The 25,176-nt window shown below is 50.5% G+C and overlaps 1 protein-coding gene across 4 annotated transcripts; it reads right to left on the reverse strand.

Annotated features, from left to right (window-relative positions):
• Nucleotides 1-1,818: 1,818 nt before the first annotated feature.
• LOC133362422 (E3 ubiquitin-protein ligase pellino homolog 2-like) lies at nt 1,819-23,604 on the reverse strand. Of its 4 annotated transcripts, none has more exons than XM_061581387.1 (8): nt 23,533-23,604; nt 17,906-18,026; nt 9,754-9,999; nt 8,437-8,566; nt 7,248-7,349; nt 6,381-6,635; nt 4,991-5,203; nt 1,819-4,717 (listed from the first exon to the last, which is right to left on the reverse strand). In XM_061581387.1, exons 2-8 carry the CDS (start codon nt 17,911-17,913, stop codon nt 3,950-3,952), a joined length of 1,722 nt encoding a protein of 573 aa, XP_061437371.1. In that variant the 5' UTR covers nt 17,914-18,026; nt 23,533-23,604; the 3' UTR covers nt 1,819-3,949. The 4 variants fall into 4 exon arrangements, with proteins under 4 accessions (XP_061437371.1, XP_061437365.1, XP_061437358.1 ...); XM_061581381.1 differs by having other exon boundaries at nt 9,754-10,002; XM_061581374.1 differs by having other exon boundaries at nt 9,754-10,105.
• Nucleotides 23,605-25,176: the final 1,572 nt, after the last annotated feature.

Genomic DNA, 25,176 nt, shown 5'->3' on the forward strand with positions numbered 1-25,176 from the left:
ACACTATTGACCAATTATGAGAAAGCGGCAGATAACCTAATTAAACACACACACACGGGTTTTGACCTCAGATGTCTAAATGTGCCTTTATTTATTTAGCTCAAAATACTCTACAAATTATTCGGAACGCACACGATCTCATCAGATGTCGGAAGCTAAGCAGCAGTGTTTGAGTGAGTCTGGTCAAATGCTTGGACGGCACGACCGCTACGCATGACAGGTGGATTTCGTCGCCGTCTTCGGATTGTGCCTCTCCAGGAATCGAGGAGTTTAGATTCTCACGCTGCGGGAGTTTGTGCCAGGTGGTTAGAGCAGTACAGCAACATTCACCCTTGTAAGGTTAAGGCTATACTGTACTTCTATGTTCCCAACTCTCTATGCTGCTCACCCACCCGCCCTTCCACCAAAACACAATGAACAAGCAGCGTACAAACATTAACCAGTTCGGAGCAATCATCTTCGCCCCCCCCACCCTACTTGTGAAGACTTGGCAGGACCCCCCTGACACAAAGTCATGAGACTCGAAGAGGCTTTCCTGGTGTAAACATGTGGGACAATAATAATAACGGTGAAATGCGGTCAAAGACTCATCCTGGGGAGGCCTTCATCCAGAAGTTCAGTGACTGAAGGGACACACGTGTGTACACGTGCAATACTCCATACAGCACGCCGCATGCGATGAGTTGCTTTGATCAAGCCGAAGACGATCATCACCTTTCACTTGGTTCTATTCTTGCGATAGGCAGCGATGTAGTTCAGGGGCGCGATGCCAATGCCGAGGTCTGCGCTGCCGCTGCTGGTCACGACGAGAGGGCTTCAGGAGTTCGTTCGTATCGTGTCGATGTTTCTCTTCCTCCCTTGAAGGAGCAGAGGACCACCACGGTGGGTTTGCTGAACGGTCTGTGGTTTGGATTGCATGGCCACGATCGCACTACTATGGCTTGTCTCTTTAATTTTCCATTCATCAAGGAGATGCGGTACAGCATCATCAGCATATTGATCATTCATTCTGATACAGTTGATGGTTTGCACCACCGGTGTCTTCGAGGAGGAATGTCAAAGCCAGGAGGAGGAGTGCGATGTTGTTTGGATCTCCAACAATGAAGAAAAATCTTGATTTGAAGCGTTCGTGACTGTAAAGTCACGTAGGTAGAAAAATAAATGAAGTAATATCTATTCTTTTTTGTTTTATTTTATTTTTCTACCTACGTGACTTTACCGAAACAAACCAATGAGTAATGAAGAATAAACCCACAGGAGGCCTGGGCACGGCGAGGCGAGGCATGAGAGCGGTCGTGTTTATTGGCCCATCGGAGGGGACTCTGGCAACACGTTAGTTAGCCGCCCAATGCTAGCTTTAGGGGTCGGGCAGCCAAAATAAAAGACATTTTTTTCGAATTCGGTACAAACCTCAACATTTCAAGAGCCGCAATGCATGTGAATGCATACATACATAACGTCACGAAGCAGTCTGTAAAGACCGGCATGCTGCTCCAAAACAGCAGGTTGCAGACCCCTGACTTAGCCGGTACCACCCAGGATGGTATCAACTGTAGCGGTTCCAATTGATTTGTATGCGGTCAATACCGGTGAAGTATGTGAATACCATCTTCTTGGTTCTTTCGGTAAAGTCACGTAGAAGGGAAGTAATAAAATGATAAAAATAAAACAATAAAATTATTCTCACGACGTTTCAGCCACAACGCAAGCAGCCGTCCTCAGGTGAAGAAAAAACATTCTTCACCTGAGGACGGCTGCTTGCGTTGTGGCCGAAACGTCGTGAGAATTATTTTATCATGTTTAATTTGTATCATTTTATTACTTCCCTTCTACGTGACTTTACCGAAAGAACCAAGAAGATGAATCCCTGCAGTCACGAAAGCTTTAAATCGAAATATGTGAATACCACTTGGAGTGAGGGTTATCCAGTAATTCACTCGTATTTAGCCGTATGAATAAATCGGTACTAAAGTTTTGCCACCTTCGGTGGTATCCTGTGGACTACAACCCATTGTGGGGATAGCAGTGGTGCTGCTGCGACTGCTGTGTGTTGACGCTGTTGTGTTGACGGTGATGCGTTTGTGTGGGTGGCGATGCTGCTGTGTCGATGATGGCTATGCTGCTGTGTGGATGGTGACGATGTTATGTTGACAGTGATGCAGTTGTGTTGGTGGTGATGTGGTTGCATTGATGCTGATGCTGTTGTGTGGATGATGATGATGCTGTTGGTTCTGGCCACACCACCCCTCGTGTGCTGTGTCGGTCGTCATAGGTGCTCACAAACAGAAATTGCCCCAAACAGACTGTTAAAGGCTATACAGGGGATCGTTGTCTTTACGTTTTTGTACATGTATGTAGGGTGTGCGTATTTATGTACGCGTGTATGTATGTTGTCCATGCTGGTGTATGGAATGTTGCATATTGCTGCGTGTATGCATATTGCTCTGCATTGACCCAGTGTACGCACACGCACACATCACGTGGCAGTAATAGCAGTGACGAGGGGGGTGATTATGATGATGTTGGCGGTGGTGACGCGTTTATCCATCACTGTGTGCGAATTGTATTCTGCATTTTCCTTCACACGATTCACATGATTCACCATCCCTACACCCCAGCCCCCACCCCCAAGCCCGCCGCCCTCCCCCCCTCTACCCTCCCCCTCAAAGCAACGCGCGCTTTTCCAATGTGCACCCCAAAAAAATAGACGCAGCTCAAATCGCGCGAGTCATTCATTCCCGAAGCTTCGATGTGGTCGATGATCAGGCCCATGGTGATGATTATTATGATGGTTAGGATGATCATGGCAACGATGATGACATTTACGATGATTACGATGACAGTGATGACGATCTTTATGATGAGGTATTCATGCGAATTTGAAAGTCTTGTGAATTATTAATTCAGTGTTTTCTTTGCTTAATCCACAGGTCCGTGTCCATTCCTCGTCACCCCAGACACTTGCTCAAATGTATCCGAAAAGTTTAAATCCAGGAATGGAATCCACCTCCAGAGTTCGAATCCACGTCCAGCGATTATAATTCACATCCATGGCGTAAAGTTCACACCCAGAGTTGAGAGTGTTTACAAATAAAAAGAAAGAGCGGCATGTATCAATGCCAGGTTCGTGTTCATGCTCACCCCGATGTTCACTACCACACTCAGGTCCTCATTTAAGTCTGAGTCAACCCAAATTCACCATCTGTCAAAACACAAATCAAGTCTTTACACACTGCGCAAGCCTGATGATTGCTAAACATGTTCCACGTGATGTAGAACCAGCTCTAATGCACATGGAGAAATATTGTCGTATGTGCACGTGTGTGTGTGCCCTGTGTGACACAGGGAGCCGCAATTAAAATTACATCAGCGCTGTGATTCTACACGTGGTATGCGTTTAACAATCATTGGGCAAGTGCAGTACAGTGAGTAAAAACCTAATTTGCATTTTAACGGGAAAATTACCAATCGCGGAAATACGAGGTTACAGGTGGCTCAGAGGATCGGAGTTGGCTCTGCCTACTGCTCAGATAACCCCGCCCACTGCTCAGATAACCCCGCCCACTACTCAGGTAGCTCCGCCCACTACTAACGTAGCTCCGCCCACTGCCAATGTGTGAAAAAAATAACTAAATAAAAAATATACATATTTCAGCAAATGCCTTGGTGGATGACACTGCGTGAACAATCTCACTGAAACTAACCACTAGGACTCGTTCCAGAAAAACGGGGAGGCTGTTCAGAAAGCTTTAAGCCCTACGGGAAGTGACGCACGCACCGCTCGGACTGCCGGCAGACTTGGTGTCCCTTCATAGGTTGGCCTCCTATTTATGGGTGCCGGGGTCGGGGGGGTTGGAGGGTGGCTCGAATCTGGACGTTTGGTCAGCGTTAGAGCCCATCGCAGGGAAGGGGTGGCGGAGGTGCGTCCCGGCAAGGGCGGCCGCACGCGTCAGTCGAGAGGGCCCTGGAAGATGAGCCTGACGCTGGCACGTTCGCCCTCGCTGAACGCCGTGCCGCAGAACGGGCACGCCGCGTGGAAGGCGTGGGTTCCATGCGGGAGCGACACACGCGCCCAGTACCGTGCCGTCTTCTCGGAGCACACGTGTCCACAAGGCGAGAGCGCGTGCGCCGGCCGGCCCGCGTCCACGTAGAACGCTGGCTCGCGGCCCAGGGACAGCGCCACGTAGGGCCCCACGGCGCGGCACATCGGGCACTCGCGTCCGGCTTCCGTTGCGCCACCGTTGCTGCCGGCGCCGCCGGTGACGTTACCGATGCCGCCGCCGCCGCCGCGGAGGCCCCACTCATGCCGCCCGTGCACGTGTCCACACGCCAAGTAGGCCCACGGCTGCCGGTCCTCGTCAACGACGCCACCGCCGGTTCCGTTGGCCACAGTGGATCCCGCCGCCGCCGCTGCTGCGGTTGTTGCGGTTGTTCCAGATGTTGCTGCTGCTGCTGCCGCGGTGCAGCTGGTGGGGCCGCCGCTGGCGGTGGAGCCACCGCCGGCAGTGGGGCCGGGGCGGCGCCGGAAGCTGGGGAAGGCGAGGGTGTTGAGGCCGACGGGGCACTGCGGTCGCGCCGCGTTGATTTCCTGGCGGAGCGCGTCGATATCACGCAGAGTTGGGGCGCGCGCCAGCCCCTCGGCCGTGCGCCACAGCAGCGTGGCGCCGCACAGGTCCACGAGGGAGCCGTCGCGCAGCACGTTGGTCTCCGAGTCCACCTGGGGGTGTGTGGAGGAGGAGAGGAAGTGGAAGAGGACAGTGGTAGCGGAGATGACATGAGTGAGGTGCGATGATCTCGCGTCATCGCAATGCAGATTCCGGTGGATAATTGGCATTTAAAGAGACACACAAAGAGATAGCTACACACAGTGGTAACAAGATCCATGGACTTGAATAGTTACAGGTTGTTTTCGATTAGACGCCCACTCACAGACTGAATTCTCACTCAACTTACAGTCCCCCTCCTCCGCTTCCTCCCCCTCGCCACTCACCAGGTGTCCGCGCAGCTGTGCGGAGCGTGTCTCGCGGAGCGAGTAGACATTGCCGCACACTGAGATCTCACGCCATGTGCCGGGACTCGGCTCGCCGGCGCCCTCGGGGGCCCCAGTGTGCGGCGGCGGTTGCCGCGGCGTCATGACGAGCACGCCGTTGGTGGTGAGGCCGTCCATCTGGCCTGCTACGCTCTTCCACTTGGCGGCCTTCTCCTGCGCGGTGGGGACGGACAAGGGATGGGGGGGGGCGGGGATCAAGTGAAATTCTCCAGAGGAGGGATGGGCCACGTCGGAGCTGAAATCAGTTTGTTTTGTTTAAACCAGTGTTGTTCACTTATTTTCAGACATCAGTGTGAGGGCCGCTGCACATTTGAAACCATTGGGTTTGACAGCATTTGTCTTTCGTTGGGGGCCGCATGTCAGGGGCTTCACTAAAGGCCACCAGGGGTGCCAGTGGCCCGCAGGCCTTGCAAGCAAGAACACCGTTTTAAACCGTAGGTGCGGAACTCAACAGGATCGCGAGTCACATTTACTACAACTATACAACAATTTTTATCTTACCAGGTAAGGCACACTGATTTGCAAGAGCGACCTGGGTCACCAAAAATGAGGAAGGCAAAAATTAACCCGTAAAAACAAAGTTTTTCACTATAAATCCTATATATGCGTGGCGGCTAGAGTCCTCTCGTCCTCTGGCTTGAGATGGCTGCCACCTATGGGTCAGATGATTGCCTGCCACCATTAAGCAATTGGTAATTAAATATAAAAAAAATTCCTAAAAAGTGTAAAATTTAGGAAAAAAATTTTCACGAAAATAAATTGTCACGCACAACGAGTCTGTGTGCAAAATGTCAGCCCGATTGGATCACGGGAAGTGGGTTAAACAACGACCGAAAGATTTGCACGGTTGTAAGCGCGCAAGCAAGCAAGCAAGTGAACTTAATATAAAGGATTTAAAAACAAATACAATGAAACTAAATGCAGCATTGAAGTTAAATACAAATCAAGTCAAAAACAACTGCATCTTCGAGAATATTGCACAAACACAAATCAATGTCAAGTCTTATATTCCCTGCAGGGCGAGTTGGCTCGGGCAGATGATTTTCAAACTGATAACAGCACAAGAACAAAATTAAGTTGCAGAAAAATAAAACACATATAGGGCGACTGTTGGCCTATATATTGAAACAAGCAAGGATATGTCCACTGCTATTTCAAGATCCTCGTTCAGAGATCAATCTGAGAGGTCAGGATTCATTGTCAATTTCAACAAGTGCCGAGTGAGGGATAAAGTCATCCGAGTCATCACAATTCACGAATCAGTTTTCCGGGAGGGGGGGATGGATCAGAGTTCGGCCGGGTAGGGGTGGGTGTGGGCTCGCCCTCTCACCCCGAGGAAGATGTTGCGTGAAGAATCGAAGCCGGCCGCGTAGATGCGCGCACTGTGCGGCGCGGTGCGCGCGCAGACCACGCGGCATGCGAAGCGCGAGATCGTACTCTGGGCTGCCAGGTGCGCGTCCTCCCCTCCCCCTCCGCCAGGGCCGCCCCCCGTGGAGGGGCCAACTGCACCGCCCCCCCCACCACCATTGCCCGCCGGCGTGTCCGTGACCACGAAGTCGATGGGGCCCTCGGTTGAGCGGCCGATCTGTGCGAGCGGGGGAGTGGTAGTGTAGCGGTTAGTGCGCCGCGCTATAAACCCAGCAACCCAAGCTTGATTGCCGCATATTTGAACTGGTCCGGGGACTCTCCTAGGTCGACTTAGTCTGAAATTAATATCGGTGTGGTGTGTATGAAACATAACCACGAGGGAGACAAACGCGGCTGGACGTGGTGCTGGCCACCCCACCCCCTCTCTTGTGCCATGCCAGCCTTCATAGGCGCTCAACAATAGCACTTGCTCCAAGTCTCGTACAGACTATACGGGGGATCTTTGTCTTTGTGCGAGTGAGTGCGTTGTGTGTGTGTGTGACATGCCATGCAAGGCCTTCATAAGTGCTAGTCGCTAACAGCACTTGCCCCAAAAGTCTGGTAAAGTGCTCTTCGGGAGAAGTTTGTCTTTGAATAAATGAGTGTGCAGATTTGTGTGTATGCAAGTATGCACTTGTGTGTATGTCAGAGACACAGACAAAGGCTGTGATGCTTTCTGGCCGCACCACCCCCCCCCCTCGGTATGTCGCCCCCTTAGGTCTACTCAGCAGCAAATGACGCGGGGTGTCATTCCTCCGACGTGAGCGTGGGCCCGCGCGGTGCCGGTCACCTGGAACATGTCCGTGTCCTTGTCGTGCGCGTACTCCACCACGACAGTCTGGCTGCGCGACAGCGTGTACGACACGCTGTGCTGCTCCTTGCTGCTCACGGCCTGCGGTGCAGTGGGGGAGACCAGGCGACGTGCGGGGGTTTTCTCCGGGCACTCTGCTTTTTGCCTCCCACGTTTATTACACACTGCTCGTGAACGGTAGTTGGCCAAACATCCCGATAGTGTGACAATAAGTCGAAGCTTTACGCTATTTCAAATAAATAATTGCATCCATAGTTCTATACTCAAGCCCTAGTTTACTCCGCTTAATCAAAAATAGCTACGTGGACAGCAAAGAAAGATACGCTGACTGTACATGTTATTAATGTAAAGCTACTAGTTTCGTCACTGGCAGCAGATGAGAACCAATTCGGTCTCTTGACTTGGGCACGGTGACGGGGAGTTGGGGGGGGCAGGGGGGAACAAAGCCGGAATTTACAAACGCGGGCCCCAAGTGGCAATCATGATCCCCTGTTTGTTTTCTGGGGAGTGGCGCCGATTGGTGGCCGCAATGCAGCTGTGGCCAGGTGCTCAAAGGGAAGTGAGCAGGGAGGAAAATTGCACAATCTCTGCAAATACAAGTGTTCAAACACACGTTGTTGCGTGCGTGCGCACGTGTGTAAAAATGATGTGTGAGCGGCGACGTGAACACATCATTTGTGCATACAATGCAACACAAAGTGGGTTTATATAGCATCGTATAAATGTCACCGTATCTCAAGATGCCGGAAAGAAACCGTAGGTGTGTTTATTTTCTCGCGAGAGATTGTCAGTCAATCGTAGGTCTCTGTGCGAGTTTGTGGGTCTCAATGTGAATCTATGATCCATGAGTCTATGGCTCTTTCTGGGTCTCTGCGAGTCTATAGGTCTCCATGCGAGTCTATGGGAGAGGGGCAATCAGTCGTAGGCAGTGGAGAAGAGGAAATCTTGAGACAGGATGTGAACGGGGGCAGGGAGACGACAGCATGGATGACTTTGGGAAGGGAGTTCCAGACTATGATTAAACAACCCCCATGACCGACATGCCACGGACAGGCCTTCATCCAGCAGTGGATTGATAAAGCGATATGCAAATAAATGTTTATATAAAGTTTAGTGTCATAGTTCAAGGTCAGGGCGAGGGTCACCGCGTAGTGCCGTGTTTGCTGACCTTGGCCGCCTGGGGGGTTGGGGTCACGTGCATTGTGCTGGGCTTGACCCCGTTGGCCTTTGACCTGCGGTAGAGGTTAAACCGACTCCGTCTGCGCCCCTTGTCGCCCAGGGGGAGACAGCCATTGTGTCTGTGGAATGACACACATCGTCCACCTCATCATTACCATCATCTTTCAAATAATCCACATCATCATCATACAGGAATTATTACAGGGTTAAGGAACCTGTTCTTTACCAAGGATCAAACAGGACTTTTAAAAACCTTTGGCGGGTGACCACACCCTTTAAGACGCGAACAAACTCACATACACGCTCAGCGTTATCCAAGAACATTGCGAAAAACAGCGCACGCATTTCAACTGAGTACAAAGAAACCCTCGCAGTAATTGCAGTGGCTGAGTGCAGTGCTAGAATTAGCAGCACGGTGCTGTAGTTTTCAGGTCCAAGTGATTCCCCCCCCTCCAGGACCCGATGAGTGCGGCTACGATGTCCGCGATCGATGGGTAAACACCGTTTCACGTTGCAGAGCGGGAGGCTTCGTTATGTGGCCGAGGGGCGGATTACATTAATTCGTGGGCAGTAGTTTCCCCCACCACAGACTTATTATATTTATATATCGATAAAAAAAGATCTGAAAGAATCCAATGAACTATGATGCTCTTTTTCACATATGTCCGGTAGTGGCAGGTCATTAGGTCACAACAACAAGGACATGTTATGATATTCATGTGTCGACCTGGCCGGGCTAATGTGAAGGTAATTATGCAGCTGCCAACCAACCCAGTAATGGACTTTGCCCACTCGCTACTGACTTTAGTCTTATCACACGCTCCTCACAAAAAGTACCAAAGAAAACCGTCAAAGATCCCCCACTATAGCCTTGAACAGACTGTTGGGGAAAGTGCTGTTAGCGAGTAGCACCTATGAAGGACAGCACAGCACATGAAGGGATGGGTAGCCAACACCACGCCCGTCCGCCTTTGTCTCCCCAGTGCTGATGTTTAACACACCGCAGCAGGAAACTGATTTGAGGCCGTATTGATCTAAAAATCGTACCGCCAAGAGGCGCACATGCACCCGGGGGACATACACAATTGAGAGAGAGACGTCACGTTGACTGGTAAGTGGGCGAGGGCAGGACTAATTGCGGAGTGACAGCCCAAGAAGGGCAGACATCCACCGCGGAACTCGAAGCTGCTTCGTGATGACCCAATGGGAGATGACGACGGCTTGAGGAGGGGCCTTCATCCAGCAGGGGATAGATCATGAACGATGACGATGATATCGATTACAATGAACCACCAAGGATACCCACCCCAGCACAATGAGTTGCCCATACAGAACCGTGTCCCTTGCTCCTGCTGCGGGTGCCGAGCCCCCCTGCTGCTGCTGCTGCTGTTCGCGTGATGTGCCGAACATGAGCGCCGGCTGCTGCTGCTGCTGTTGCTGCTGTTGCTGAAGCTGCTGCTGGCGGTGCTCATGAGAGGCGCTCGTGGTGGAGACAGAGCGCGCCCCTCCGTGTGCTCCGGGCGGCACCGCGATGTCACAACACTCGGGCACACTGCTGCAGCACATGGGACGCGATGGGGTTGGGGCGGGTACAAAGGGACAGACACAGTGGGGGGTGGAGCAGGAGACACGAGGAGAGAGACAGGGGGTGGCAGCCACTGGGGGAACATATGGGCGGGAGGAGGGGGGAGACACGGGGAGAGAGATACGGGAGGAGACATGGGGAGGAGATATGGGGGAGATGGAGAGGATAGGAGGCAGGGGGAGATAATGGGGAGAGATGCGATGATGGGGGCAAGGACATGGGGAGATTGGAGTGAGACACGGGGTAAATCGGGTTAGAGAGGGAGGCAGAGAGACAAGGAAGACACAGGGAGGAAGGAGAGGTCTTTAGAACGTATACCTTGAGTCAGTTTTGTGACACAGTCGACACGTCTGTCAAGGACCCCTCTTACGATATCGCCATCACCATTGCCCGGCTTTAGGTCTTCTCTTCCCCTTGGTCGCTGACCTCTGGGTGCTGCTCCAATGCCCGTCTAGGGGGACTGCCCTCCACCAGCCGAGACACGCATCCCACCCATCACTACATCCTCCTATTCCCAACCGCCAAGTTGCTTACCTCTTCCTCCACCCTGCACCACATGTGTCCCACCCATCACTATCTCCTCTTCCTGATAGCACATTCAACACTTGTTGCCACATTCCATTCCCAACTTCAAAGTTGCTTACCCCCATCCTGCCGTCAATGTCCTCCACATGCAATTGTAAACTGAAGGCCATAAGTTGCTTCTACAAAATCTTTTCGTGCGTTTTTGGTCTTTATAGACTGTGATAATCAGTAAAAAAAAGGTAATAAAATAAAACGGAACTGTTTAATTTCCCAAAAAAAACTCTAATATTTCAGTACTGTACATCAGCCTATCAGCCTTCTGGGATAATTATTCCAAGCAGCAGTTACTTCATTGTGGAAACCCACGTAGCAACAACGTTCCTTACTGGCCTACAACACCCATCAGTGAGACATCATGCCTTCCTTCGTTACTGTAGCGTCACGCCGTATGAATGGCCCGTATGCCAAATACACTAACAATCATAATAATTATCATTACTTGCTTCAACGAACAAAAAATAACAACCCTTAACCGGTTCTGCCTTCTCCGAGTCTCATCACCGGGGCCTTGATCCCTGTTAAACAAATACCGTTGTGTCTGTTGCCGCTACGGTTTTACAGGTGATAGTTGGGTTGCAGCAGTCTCACTGAAAACTAAAATCCCTCTGCCCCGTCCATTACGCCTGCCTCTCACAACACGCAGCGACGCACCGAAACGTGTCACATTTTACAATGAGAAAATGGGGAAATATGGCAGAGTTTCTGCTTTCTGGTTGTTTCACAATGAGGAAGTTCTAACCCGTAGAACACGACTGACTGACTGCCTGCCTGTCTGCTGGTGCTGCTCGTGCGTAAACATTTCCAGCGTTTCTGGATGTTTCGAGTCAAAATGAGTTAAAATGAGCTTTTTCAGCTCCTGGTGCGGACATTTACACCACACTCCAGGCCACAACACCCCGATTCACTCATCAACCCCACTCACTCACCCACCAATCCACTAATTCACCAAATAACGTCATGACTCACTCACTCATCCACTGGCCCACTCACCAACACGTGACTTCTCTTCATGCTTTACTCGCACTGTTCCACTTTGGAATTCCCTCCTCCCATTATAATCAGTCTCTTCTCTCCCGAGCTTTTACAGTAGTCTTCAGAATAAAATATGCCCCCTAAATGTGTCTGGTGTCCATAACGTTATATACAGGGGATACACACACAGATACACTCAGAAACGGATACTCATATACACGTGGATACCCACAAACACACCCAGATACACAGAACCCCCCCAGCTGTACTGACTGTTGGCAAGTGCTGTAAGCGAGCACCTATTAAGTTCGGTTGTGAGCGAACTCAGGTTGCAGTGAACTTTCCACTTAGCTACAGCTCCCCATAGACAAAGATCCCCTGCATAGCCTTAACAGACTGTTGGGGCAAGTGCTGTTAGCGAGCACCTATTAAGGCCGGAAATTGTACACGCGGGGTGTGCGGCCAGCACCACGCCCGACCGCCTTTGTCTTCCCAGGCACGATGTTTACACATCGCATCCAGGAACACATTTGAGGCTGAGTTAATCTAGGGGAGGCGCAGGACTGGTTCGGATTGTCACTGGTGTTGTGGCCGTGAGCGGGAATCGAACTGGGGTCGCCGGGTTTGTAGCGCAGCCAACGTCGACACAAAGGGCACAACAACCGCACACATCCCCACAACAACAACCGCCATTCGCCACTAAGTGGCGGTGACGTCACCACGATGCTTGTGCCAGGCCAAGTGCACCTTGAGGCCACGTGAAGTGTCGAAAGCCCGCTGGCAGGAGGTCACGGGGCAGACCCAGGTGCCACTGGTCGACTGACCGAGATGACCGAGATGACTGGCTGATGCACCACCTGTGCCCCCTACTGTGCCAACTTGCTGTGCTTTAGCCACCCGGCGCTCCGCTCGTTGTTGTGAGCGTCGCTCCTCCGCCCTCCGTTGTTGTTGGAGGGCGACTGCCTCCAACTGCCCAGTAGCGTCCTTCACGAGCCTCCTCCACTGAGGCCGATCTTGACACCGCTGGTACCAGTCATCGGCAAGTCCACTCAGCTCCACGTCCTCCTGTACCACATCACTCCATCTCTTCTCCAGCCCGTGCCGCGCCCGTCTAGCCCCCTCGATCCGGCCGAACAAAAGCTGTTTAGGCATGCGGTGGCTGGGCATGCGGGCTACATGACCCAGCCACATCCCCACACACACAGACACACAAACACCGCATCTGTTCCGCTGCGTGATCTTGCCAACATCTGCTACTGTGGGCGGTGTCAAAGAGGTGGGGGTGTGGGGGGATGTGGGGTGGGAGGGTCGGAAATGGGGGGTGGGAGGGTAGGAAATAGGGGGGGGGGGTATAGAAGGATCGGGAGGGAGCGAGTCGATGAGGAAGTGATGTATCTGTTCTCGAGGAGTACCTGGTGCGGTGTGTAGTAAACATCCGACACTAGGGGGACAAAGGCGACCGGGCGTGGTGCTGGCCACCGACCGCTCGGTGTGCCGTGTCGGCCTTCATAGCTGCTTTTCGCTAACAGCACTTGCCCCAACAGTCTGTTAAGGTTATACGGGCGATCTTTGTCTTTGTTGTGTATGCATGCATGTGTGAATGTCAATGAGTCGGGGATGGAATTTGTATGCGCGGGTGTGAATGTGTGTGGGTGTGAATGTCATTGTTTGAGTGTATACGAGTGTGTAAATGTGCGTATTTGTCCCAATAGTGTTAAGGGGGATCTATTTCTCTGTGTATGAACTTACATGCGTCTAAATGCGAATGTATGTGTATAAATACAGTACGTGTGTATGCGAATATGTGCATGTCAATGTATGTGTTTGTGTAAATTGTATACAGTATGCGTGCGTATGCGTGTCAATTCGAGTCAGCCTTTGCCAAAACAGTCTCTGTTAAAGGCTATTACGGAGGATCTTTGTCTGCATCTTTGTATTTTGTCTGCGCCACAGTCGCGGCCCAGACCTATGCATCATCACTCGCCGCACAACACATCAACACAATCCATCAACAACAACAACAACAGCCACCGCCATTCGCCACTAAGTTGCAGTGACGTCACCACGGCGCTCGTGCCATGCCCAGCGCACCATTGAGGCCACGTGAAGTGTCGGAGTCTGGCTGGCAGGAGGTTACTCCCTCCTGCCATACATCCATCACAAATCATCACCACCAAAACAATCACCACAGCCGCGACAACCATCAGCGGCACCACCTTGGCCAGAATCACTATCACCATCACATCCCGCTACCATCACACCACGGCCAACCCCAAATTAACCACCATCACCAATCAGCATTGCCGCTACAACAAACGCTTCCAAATCACATCACCATCATGGCCACAATTGCCATCATACCACTACCACAATCAACACACCGTCACCAGCGCCAGCTTCATCACAATCACCATCATTACGATAACAGTATTGCTACCATAATTGCATTCGCTACTAATTCAACCACCACCACGATTACAACCAATATCACCATCACCTTAAGTACGAGCATAACACTGTGGAGATGGTGAAAGTTGTGGGATCGATCACATACACGAATGTTGCGAAACTCCCCGGTGGGTGTCGATAAAGTGCCAATAGACTGTCTCTGCCTGGAGAAGGCGGTACAGCAAAAAAATGTGAACCCCACTTGTTCCATATGTTTGGGACAGAGTTGGTCCATCGCTCACACCTCGTGAGTTTCCTCCGGGTGCTCCGATTGCCCCCCCACCCCCCACATGTATAAACAAACACTCATTAATTGGCCGAACAACCCTTAAAATCGAGGACCGCAGAGCTCGGGGAATTGTTGGTACCGGGTCACTGCCTGGCTGCTGTCTCCCTGCGAGTCTGTGGCTCCTCCTCGCGTCTCTCTACGATAGTGAGCGGATACTGCGTGACATTATCATCAAAGCCACGATCAAATCCATCACTAGTAACAATACAATAATCACCACTTTGTTATCATACCACTACCATTATCTTAAATCACAATCATAATTGTTATAACAATCACCACCATCATATAACGGTCACCAACAATCACCATGACTGTTACAACCACAACAATCACCACCACCACCTTCAGAGAGCCGCATAACCCACGTACCCCCCTGACTATTTGTCCCCGACACCTCCATCACCCCCCCCCCCCCCCGCGATACAGATATAATGTAATTGCCTCTGCGTGCCCCGCGGGATTGTAAGGCGCGTGGGGGGTGTTCGACTGTGGGGGAGCGAGCGGTGGGGCACCGGTTAGCGCCACTCCGCTGGGGACCCGGCGACCCGAGTTCCACTCCCCCGCTCATGGCCACCAACATCGGTGACGAAAATATCTGAACCGGTCCTGGTGGGGCTACCCCTAGGTCGACTCGGTCTCTAAACGAGTACCTGGTGCTGTGTACAAACCCTATCGGCATCGGGAAGGAAAAACAAAAGCGTCGTCCATGGTGGTGGCCACACCACCCATTCCGTGAGCGATGTCAGCCTCAATAGGTGGTTGCTATCTATCGGCACGAGACCGAAGTGTTTAGTAAAGTTTATACCTGTACCGTAGATGTTGTTTTGGGGAGAGGTAGTGGAATGTGCTTCATGCACTGCGCTACGAACTCGGCAACCCGAGTTCGATTCCAGCTCACGACCAACGAACGGCGGCGACAAATGGCTGAACCGGTGCGGCAGGTGATGATTGTTGTGTTGATATTATCGATGGTGGTTGATTTGCTGGTAATTAAGGTAGGGAGAGGAGTGGGTGAAAGGGGGGGGGGGGAGTAGTTGTGGAGGGATGGAGATGGGGGTCGAGGTGGGAGGGCAGAGTGGTGAGTGTAGGTGGAGGACCTCGAGGGAGGGGAGTGGAGGGGGAGATGGGTGGGTTCAAGGGAGGGATATGCGTGGGTGTAGGCGTGGGAGGGGAGAGAGAGGTTGCAATAGAGGTGGTGGGTGGAGAGAGAGACAGGGGAGGGGTACGTGGCAGGAGAGGAGGGGTAGGAGGGAAGGGAGGTGGGAGTAGTAGACGTGGGTCCCGATTATGAATTCAACACGAGCCTCAGTCGTGGCCGCAAATAAAAAGCGTTTCCCGGGACACAATCCCCTCCCACCTCCCCTCCATCACCGGTTCGTTTAGGGAGGGTGTGTTCATAGATGCTCGCAAACAGCACTTGCCCCAACAGTGATCTAAAGCTACACGTCGGGTCTTTGCTGTGTGTCTGTGCGTGAGCGGCAGTGTAGCGATCAGCGCGCTGCGCTACAAACCCGGCAACCGGAGTTTGATTCCCGCTCACGGTCAACACCAGTGACGATTAGGTCGACTCGGCCTCAAATAACTACCTGGTGTGGTGTGTAAACATCACCCAATTGGGGAGATAAAGGCGGCCGAGTGTGGTATTGGCCACCCACCCTCTCGTGTGTCGTGCCGGGCTTCATGTGTTCACTAACAGCACTTCCCCAAACAGTCTGTTTATGGCACCAAAAGGGAATCTTAGTGGGTTTTTTTGGTGCCTCGAACTATCTGGGTTCATAGCGCAGTCAGTGCGAAAACCACCGCTTCATCATAACACGTGCATGTTCTGTATGTGTATTATATTTTTATGTGTACGCGTTTAGGGACGTGTCACGAGTTCTTAAACTTGGATTCAAACTCCAAGGTTCAATTAGGGACCATTAAATAGGGAGGAGTTTATGGCATAATATGGTACAAAGACAAAGTTCCCCCGTGTAGCCTTAACAGGCTGTTGAGGCAAGTGCTGTTAGCGAGCACTTATGAATGCCGGCACGGCACACGAGTGGGTAGGCGGCCGACTCCGACGCACGACCGCCTTTGTCTCCCCAGTGGCGATGCTTACATATTGCACCAGGCACTAATTTAATGCTGAGTGGACCGAGCGGAAATCGAACTCAGGTGACCGGGTTTGTAGCGCGATGCGCTAACCAGTGCACTACCGCTCCTCCACACATACACAGGCAGACACAGCAACATAGAGTCTGGTTAGTAATTGGATAGGCTACCTTTGAATACCAGGTGTTATAGGCTTGGATTTCCAAGTGGCCAGGAGATGACAATGCTGCAAAGATGTCTGTGCATGTGTGGTGATGCACATGATGGGTGGTGTTGGATGGTGATGATGTACGGTGATAGGGCTGACGATGGTAATGGGTACTGTTGGAATGTGATAGGGGATGATGGAGGCGATGAATGATGATGTTCATGGATGACGGTTTATGTGTGATTGGTGATGGTTGATATGAATGGCGATGTTGATGGGTGTTCGTCGTGATGGTTGATGATGTTAATTTGGGTGATGGTAATGGGAGACGGATGATGGTTGATGCTTGATGCTTGATGAGTAACGTTGATGGGGTGATCGGTGATGGATGAGATACGTGATGGAAGGTGGTTGATTGATGGCGCGTGATGGGAGATGGATGATGTTGATGTGTGGATGTTTATGACTGAACCGCATCTCATATTCCGCTCCACCTCTCGCGCCAATTAATCATAAACACGTGCGCGCGATTTCAATTAAGCCAGCCGGGGTGGTGCGAATACGCACTGCGCATGCGCGTGCATCATGATAAACATCGCATATAAATAAATACAATTATAACCACAGTGATATTATCATGCACAGCATTAATATGGGTCCAATGGATACTCATAACATTAGTACTGTTATCTTGTTTCCCGCCTCTTCTGTTGAGTGTGCGTGCGTGAGGATGGTTGTTTTTCACTGATTCACTCGCTCATGCGTTCACCATTTAACTTACTGTAACCATTACTTAACCACGCACGCTTTCGCTCTGTCGGTTATGCCATTATGTTGTAACCCATTCTCTCATGATTCGCTATATATCAATCTGTCATCGACTCCGACTCATAGACCCCAACACGCCCTTTGGAACCTCGTTCGCTCACTCAATCTCATTCACTCACGATCCTGCTATTCACTCATTCTCTCATTAACTCTACCGTTCAATTTACATTTCATTCATTCAATGTTGATTTCGGTAATCCTTTCAATTGCATTTAATTACTCGTTCACTCACTGCCTTAAGTACCATTTCCTCCAATGTACATTCAGTCTCAATCTCCCCGTTGTTCATTCATTCAAATGCAATCGTACGCTCTTATTTATTAACTGGATCATGCATAGATGTACATTCACTTGAGCATTTATCCCATCATTCACTCATTCATATACACCGTTATTAAATGAACCACTTCCTCTATCATCACCCACTCCACCACTCTCTGCATCACTCAATCACTCACTCAATCATGACCCACTCCACACATTCCACCACTCACTCCACCACTCACCCAGGCATCTCCGCTCGCTGCTCCGCGTCGCCTCGCCTCTCTTCGCCTCTCCCGGACGTGTGAGGCGTCGCTCAGCCACGCAACCAGACCCGATCCGCCTTCACATCTCCTCCTCTTCTTCCTTCATCGACACACAACGTATCCCTCCATCCCCCTCACACTCCCCACGCCTTTCTCTTTGATCTCACGATCTCTACGTCTCGTCCCACGTATCTCTCTCTCCTCCCCTCTGTGCACGTATCTCTCTCCTCCCCCTCTGTGCACGTATCTCTCTCCTCGGCGCGCCTCTCCCCTTTCACGTCCCTCCCGCGCCTCTCCCTCTCCGCGTATCCACCACGTCTCTCGCTCTCTCTTTCTCTCTCCAACCCACACCCCTCTCGGCACGTCTCTATCTCAGCTGCCACTCTCCACACCTGCCACCCCACAACCCCCGGGCGACCTCGATATGCGTGAGACGGGCAAGGCGGGAGAGCCGTGCGGAGTCTCACCCACCACCACCACCCCGTGTTGCGGCTACAGATGACTTGCTCTGGCGGAGCAGACGGGGTCTCCCCAATGATGGGGGATCCTACACGGGGAGGGAGGAGAGGAGGGATGTTGGAGAGGGAGTGGGGAGGTAAGCGAGGTGGAGGGAGGAGAGGGAGGATGGGGGAGAGCCGGAAGAGGGCGAATGGGGAAGGGGAGGGAGAGAGGGCAATGGGGGTGGTGGGGGGATTCCACAACAAGGCGAGGTGGATGGATGCGAGATGAAGGGAGTGAGAGGAGGAGGGGAAGGGGGTGTAGAGGGGGAGAGATGGATGGTGGATGAGGGAATGGAGATAAACAGAGGGGAGTTTGGAGGAGGAAGGTAAGATTGGGGCAAGGTGTGGACAGGGGTTGTGGGTAATGGGTTGAGTGGGAGTACTGTATTAGGGGAAGGCGGGAGGGATTGAGGAGTGATTGGAGAAGGGCTGGTGTTGCCCCGTGGTTAGAGTTCAACTCTCGTCCCGTGCCTAGAGTTCAACTCTTGCTCCGTGCCAGAGTTCAACTCTGAACCCGTGTCTAGAGTTCAACTCTTGCCCCGTGCCTAGAGTTCAACTCTGAGCCCGTGCCTAGAGTTCAACTCTCGTCCCGTGCCTAGAGTTCAACTCTTGCTCCGTGCCAGAGTTCAACTCTGAACCCGTGTCTAGAGTTCAACTCTTGCCCCGTGCCTAGAGTTCAACTCTGAACCCGTGTCTAGAGTTCAACTCTTGCCCCGTGCCTAGAGTTCAACTCTGAACCCGTGCCTAGAGTTCAACCCTTGCCCCGTGCCTAGAGTTCAACTCTGAACCCGTGTCTAGAGTTCAACTCTTGCTCCGTGCCTAGAGTTCAACTCTTGCTCCGTGCCAGAGTTCAACTCTGAACCCGTGCCTAGAGTTCAACTCTCGTCCCGTGCCTAGAGTTCAACTCTTGCTCCGTGCCAGAGTTCAACTCTGAACCCGTGTCTAGAGTTCAACTCTTGCCCCGTGCCTAGAGTTCAACTCTGAACCCGTGCCTAGAGTTCAACTCTCGTCCCGTGCCTAGAGTTCAACTCTTGCTCCGTGCCAGAGTTCAACTCTGAACCCGTGTCTAGAGTTCAACTCTTGCCCCGTGCCTAGAGTTCAACTCTGAGCCCGTGCCTAGAGTTCAACTCTCGTCCCGTGCCTAGAGTTCAACTCTTGCTCCGTGCCAGAGTTCAACTCTGAACCCGTGTCTAGAGTTCAACTCTTGCCCCGTGCCTAGAGTTCAACTCTGAGCCCGTGCCTAGAGTTCAACTCTCGTCCCGTGCCTAGAGTTCAACTCTTGCTCCGTGCCAGAGTTCAACTCTGAACCCGTGTCTAGAGTTCAACTCTTGCCCCGTGCCTAGAGTTCAACTCTGAACCCGTGTCTAGAGTTCAACTCTTGCCCCGTGCCTAGAGTTCAACTCTGAACCCGTGCCTAGAGTTCAACTCTGAACCCGTGTCTAGAGTTCAACTCTTGCTCCGTGCCTAGAGTTCAACTCTTGCTCCGTGCCAGAGTTCAACTCTGAACCCGTGCCTAGAGTTCAACTCTCGTCCCGTGCCTAGAGTTCAACTCTTGCTCCGTGCCAGAGTTCAACTCTGAACCCGTGTCTAGAGTTCAACTCTTGCCCCGTGCCTAGAGTTCAACTCTGAACCCGTGCCTAGAGTTCAACTCTCGTCCCGTGCCTAGAGTTCAACTCTTGCTCCGTGCCAGAGTTCAACTCTGAACCCGTGTCTAGAGTTCAACTCTTGCCCCGTGCCTAGAGTTCAACTCTGAACCCGTGTCTAGAGTTCAACTCTTGCCCCGTGCCTAGAGTTCAACTCTGAACCCGTGCCTAGAGTTCAACCCTTGCCCCGTGCCTAGAGTTCAACTCTGAACCCGTGTCTAGAGTTCAACTCTTGCCCCGTGCCTAGAGTTCAACTCTTGCTCCGTGCCTAGAGTTCAACTCTGAACCCGTGCCTAGAGTTCAACCCTTGCCATGTGCCTAGAGTTCAACTCTGAACCTGTGCCTAGAGTTAAACTCTGAACCCGTGCCTAGAGTTCAACTCTGAACCCGTGCCTAGAGTTCAACTCTGACCCCGTGTCTAGAGTTCAACTCTTGCCCGTGCCTAGAGTTCAACTCTTGCTCCGTGCCTAGAGTTCAACTCTTGCTCCGTGCCTAGAGTTCAACTCTGAACCTGTGCCTAGAGTTAAACTCTGAACCCGTGCCTAGAGTTCAACTCTGAACCCGTGCCTAGAGTTCAACTCTGACCCCGTGCCTAGAGTTCAACTCTGAACCCGTGCCTAGAGTTCAACTCTTGCACCGTGCCTAGAGTTCAACTCTTGCTCCGTGCCTAGAGTTCAACTCTGAACCCGTGCCTAGAGTTCAACTCTGAACCCGTGCCTAGAGTTCAACTCTCGCCTATGTGCCTAGAGTTCAACTGTTGCTCCGTGCCTAGAGTTCAACTCTGAACCCGTGCCTAGAGTTCAACTCTGAACCCGTGCCTAGAGTTCAACTCTCGCCTACGTGCCTAGAGTTCAACTCTTGCTCCGTGCCTAGAGTTCAACTCTGAACCCGTGCCTAGAGTTCAACTCTGAACCCGTGCCTAGAGTTCAACTCTCGCCTACGTGCCTAGAGTTCAACTGTTGCTCCGTGCCTAGAGTTCAACTCTGAACCCGTGCCTAGAGTTCAACTCTCGCCTACGTGCCTAGAGTTCAACTCTTGCCTACGTGCCTAGAGTTCAACTCTTGCTCCGTGCCTAGAGTTCAACTCTGAACCCGTGCCTAGAGTTCAACTCTGAACCCGTGCCTAGAGTTCAACTCTCGCCTACGTGCCTAGAGTTCAACTGTTGCTCCGTGCCTAGAGTTCAACTCTTGCTCCGTGCCTAGAGTTCATCTCTGACCCCGTGCCTCGAGTTCAACTCTGACCCCGTGCCTAGAGTTCAACTCTTGCCCGTGCCTCGAGTTCAACTCTGACCCCGTGCCTAGAGTTCAACTCTCGCCTACGTGCCTAGAGTTCAACTCTGATCCCGAGGTCTGCGGTCTCCACACCGTCGCCTGCCAGGACCATTCACCTCTAGGAGCCGCCTGGTGGCAGTAGGGGGAAGACCTGGAACCGTTCACGGCCAGAGGAATATGGAATTTACGACAATTGCAGAAAAGCACAGCCCCCGTTGCTCATTAAGGCAGGGAGACACTGACCCGCTCCTACGCCTCCCCCCGCCCCCACTGGTGTGGACGTGGGAGCATAGAGGTGCAGTGCAACTTTGAATTGTGATGCCGCACTGCCCTCTGCTGCCCATAGCGTAGATATTCCAATAATGTATATATAGATAAACATTATGTGTATACTGTATAGCAGTATCTACGTATGCGCGTGTGTATATATTTAGGGTGGTTATTTCCCAGACCCAATTTATCTGTGTCGCTGTTAGTGAGGGCCTATTAAATAGGACACAGTACATGAAGGGGTGGTGTGGCCAGCACCACGCCCGACCGCCTTTGTTTCCCCAGTATTGAAAGATATAATTTTATCGATCGCCCGCCGTTCCAATACTCGTGCTCTTGTTCAAGAAGGGACATTTTTAAACTCTTTAAAGGCTCGCTTGTTGTATCAGTATCCGCCACAATTGAGCCTGAATGTAAAATGAGCAAATCTTTTAACAAGTAATTTCGATAAATCGAAAAATATCGGTTATTGCACTCAAGATAAATGAGCTTTAGGAATCGATAAATTCTAGATTTGAAGCTTTCGTGACTGCAATGATTCAAACTCTTAGGTTTTTTCGGTAAAGTCACGTAGGTAAAAAAATAATAATAAAATAAAATAAATGAAAATAACTAAATTAATTTTAGTAAAATTACTAAAATTACTGGAGCAGTTACACCTGATGACGGAGGCTTGTGTTGCTTCCGAAACGTCGTGATTTAATTTAGTTATTTTCATTCATTATTATTTTACTTTATTACTATAAAAAATTACCGACGTGACTTTACCGAAAAAACCTAAGAGTATGAATCGATAAATGTCGATACCTCAATGTCCCGGTGGCGATATTACACACCGCACCACCAATAGTACAGTACTTCATTTACAGCTGAGTCGACCGAGAGGAGGTCCGGTTCAGATGTCACTCGCCACTGATGTTGACCGTGGCCCGGATTCGAACCTCGTTAAGGCAACTTTATTGCTATTATTATTACTATTTTGGAGATGATTGCGATATATAGTGTGGTCCAGATGTCTTGTGACACCCCCAATTTAATTCTGTACAACTTTAATTATTTTAAAGTTTATTTAAAATGTAAATGAATATACAAAGGAAGAAACATATTGGGGGCCCGTTAATTAATGTGGGGGGTCACAAGACATTTGGACCGTGAGACCGTCACAAAGTGGCACAACTCTTGCCAACGATGTCACGGGGTCTTTAACGTCCACGGGGCCGTCGTGTTACTGTGATCAATACACCAGCGGTGTTACCGTAGAGATTTAATCAATTAGCATCGATTAAGCTCACCGATACACGCATGAAAGTGTATGGGAATTGCTGTTTTCTGATTTTTTTAGGGGGTCATTGCCCGAAACATCGCCTATTACCGATTTAATGTTTATCGGTTTAAGACCACAAACGTTGTTCTTAACGGGCGTTGATTTTCTTTAGATTTGTAACAAATTCACGGCCACTAGAGTCCGCTTACGTTTACCCAACAATATTGTCAACAAATATAAAAATAATCGATTGTTGGGATATAATCCACTGCTGGTTAATTAGTCCCGCTCGACAACAGCAATGCGGTGAGTGGCCACCAGGGGGACCACGGCGTGACCGTAACAACTCTTGAGGGATTCGTTTCTTTCGTGAGGTAAACAACTAAAGAGGAAATAATAAAAAAAACCCCTCACGATTCTCACGCACGGCGAACACGGCATTTTGTGTTGTTGTTGTTGAGAATCGCTGAATTCTGACGTGAGGAGCCACCTGAAGTAACAGGCGGGAATTACTTCCCGTATCGCGTCGCACGAGCAATGTGGGTAATAACAATTTACATATTTATCATAACAAGAATTTAAAGATGTACATTATCCCTCTAGAGTGTTCTTTTCCCTCAGAAAAAGTAAACTTACCGTGAGATTATACTTAATTTACCTGTTAATCGTCTTCGAGTCTATTGCAAGCGGGAACATTGAACATTAAATGGAGCGCGAGCGCGGGTCCTGGGGGTGGGGCTAAGCGCGTGTTGGGAGGGGGGGGGAGCTCCAATCGGAACGCGAGCAGCGCGTGATCGGGCGGCGCTGACCAATGGGAGACGCTCACGAGGCGCGTGATAGGCGGGTGCCATCCAATCGGCGTGCATCAGGAAGTTTCAGTGGGGGTTGACGGATGTGGAAAAGCGCGGGAAATTCGAGGCCCCACGTGTTGCTGCTGCTGCTGCTGCTCCAAGCACGCGGATTTGGTAATTGTTATATTTGTTGTTTTCGTTTTTTTTACGTGAGATTTCGTTTATATTTGAACCTCATTTTATTTACGCTAAGCCTTTAAAATATATTTGTGCACTAATTAAGCTTGTGATCAAACGAATGAGACGAATGGTAAAGTCCGAACCACGTTTGTAATAATTTTAAATACACGCAGAATATAGTGACGCAGTATGGAGAGCCCTTCATCCAGCAGTGGACTGACCATGAATGATCACGGTAAGATAAATCGTGGCAAAAAATTGATCATTGGTTAGGGCACTGCGCTCTGAAAATTATGAAGCCGGTGAAGTATGGTCAAACAAACCCATGACCGACACGGAATTGAGGAGGCCTAACAAATGCGATATAGTGATGAAGTGGCGTTGGGATTTTAACAGTTAAAATGTATACGTTATTAGGAGATTTTACCACGTGGTTGGTGTTCGTGATGCGAAGTTGAACTGTGAATTGGTGTCACGGCCCAGCTCGTTAGCTGCTTGTTGTATAGGTTTACGGTTCTAATCCAGCGGCCGCCCCGATTAATACTGCGGGTATATTAACCGCTAAAATCCTGTGCTGTGTGGACGTTGCAGATCTCGTAACGTCATTCGCAACCGTCGTAGGCCGTTGTGTGCTGTCATCATGGTCCAAATTTGAACGAATTAAACGGCAAAAAACCCCAAAATTACTAAATTTAGACTTTAAATAGCAGCATTATTCACCCCCATACTGCGAAAACCTGGCAGGATCATCTCCGAAAATAACTTCCTGACAATCGGTGAGGCTTTCGTGGGTAAACAAGGGGAGACGGGGTGGGGGTAAAGGATTGCAAACACAATTTGAACACCAGTATAAGTTTATGTGATGGTGTATCATGGTTGTTTACAGACTCTTAGCTTAACAAGATTGACTATTATCACCTGCGTGAGCCCCAACGCGACACACATCAACAACAACAACAAACAGGAACATTAACAATAATAAGTAAAGTTACAAGTATTGGATAAATACCGTTACAATTCAATGCATAAAATCACGTTGTTTCCTCTGCGCAATATAATCTAAACAACGGAACCTCAATTATAGCTGTCAGTATAAAATTATACATATGTGGTTTGTATATATAATCTGTAATACGTATAAAAACACGTAACATTTAACATTTGTTTTCAGTCCTCGACATTTCAATAAATACTGGCCACGTTCCCAAGAGGAAGGTGATACATTATGATGTAGAGACCCTGGTATTGGTTTCCTAATCACGGTAGCTGAGCATAGGCCCAAAACGCCAAGTGGCCAGCGACAAGCAGCACTGTTAAAAGTGTAATAGATA

This window comes from Lethenteron reissneri, chromosome 8, assembly GCF_015708825.2.
Source record: "Lethenteron reissneri isolate LAM-NWPU_2019-01 chromosome 8, ASM1570882v1, whole genome shotgun sequence".
Classification (NCBI taxonomy): Eukaryota; Metazoa; Chordata; class Hyperoartia; order Petromyzontiformes; family Petromyzontidae; genus Lethenteron; species Lethenteron reissneri.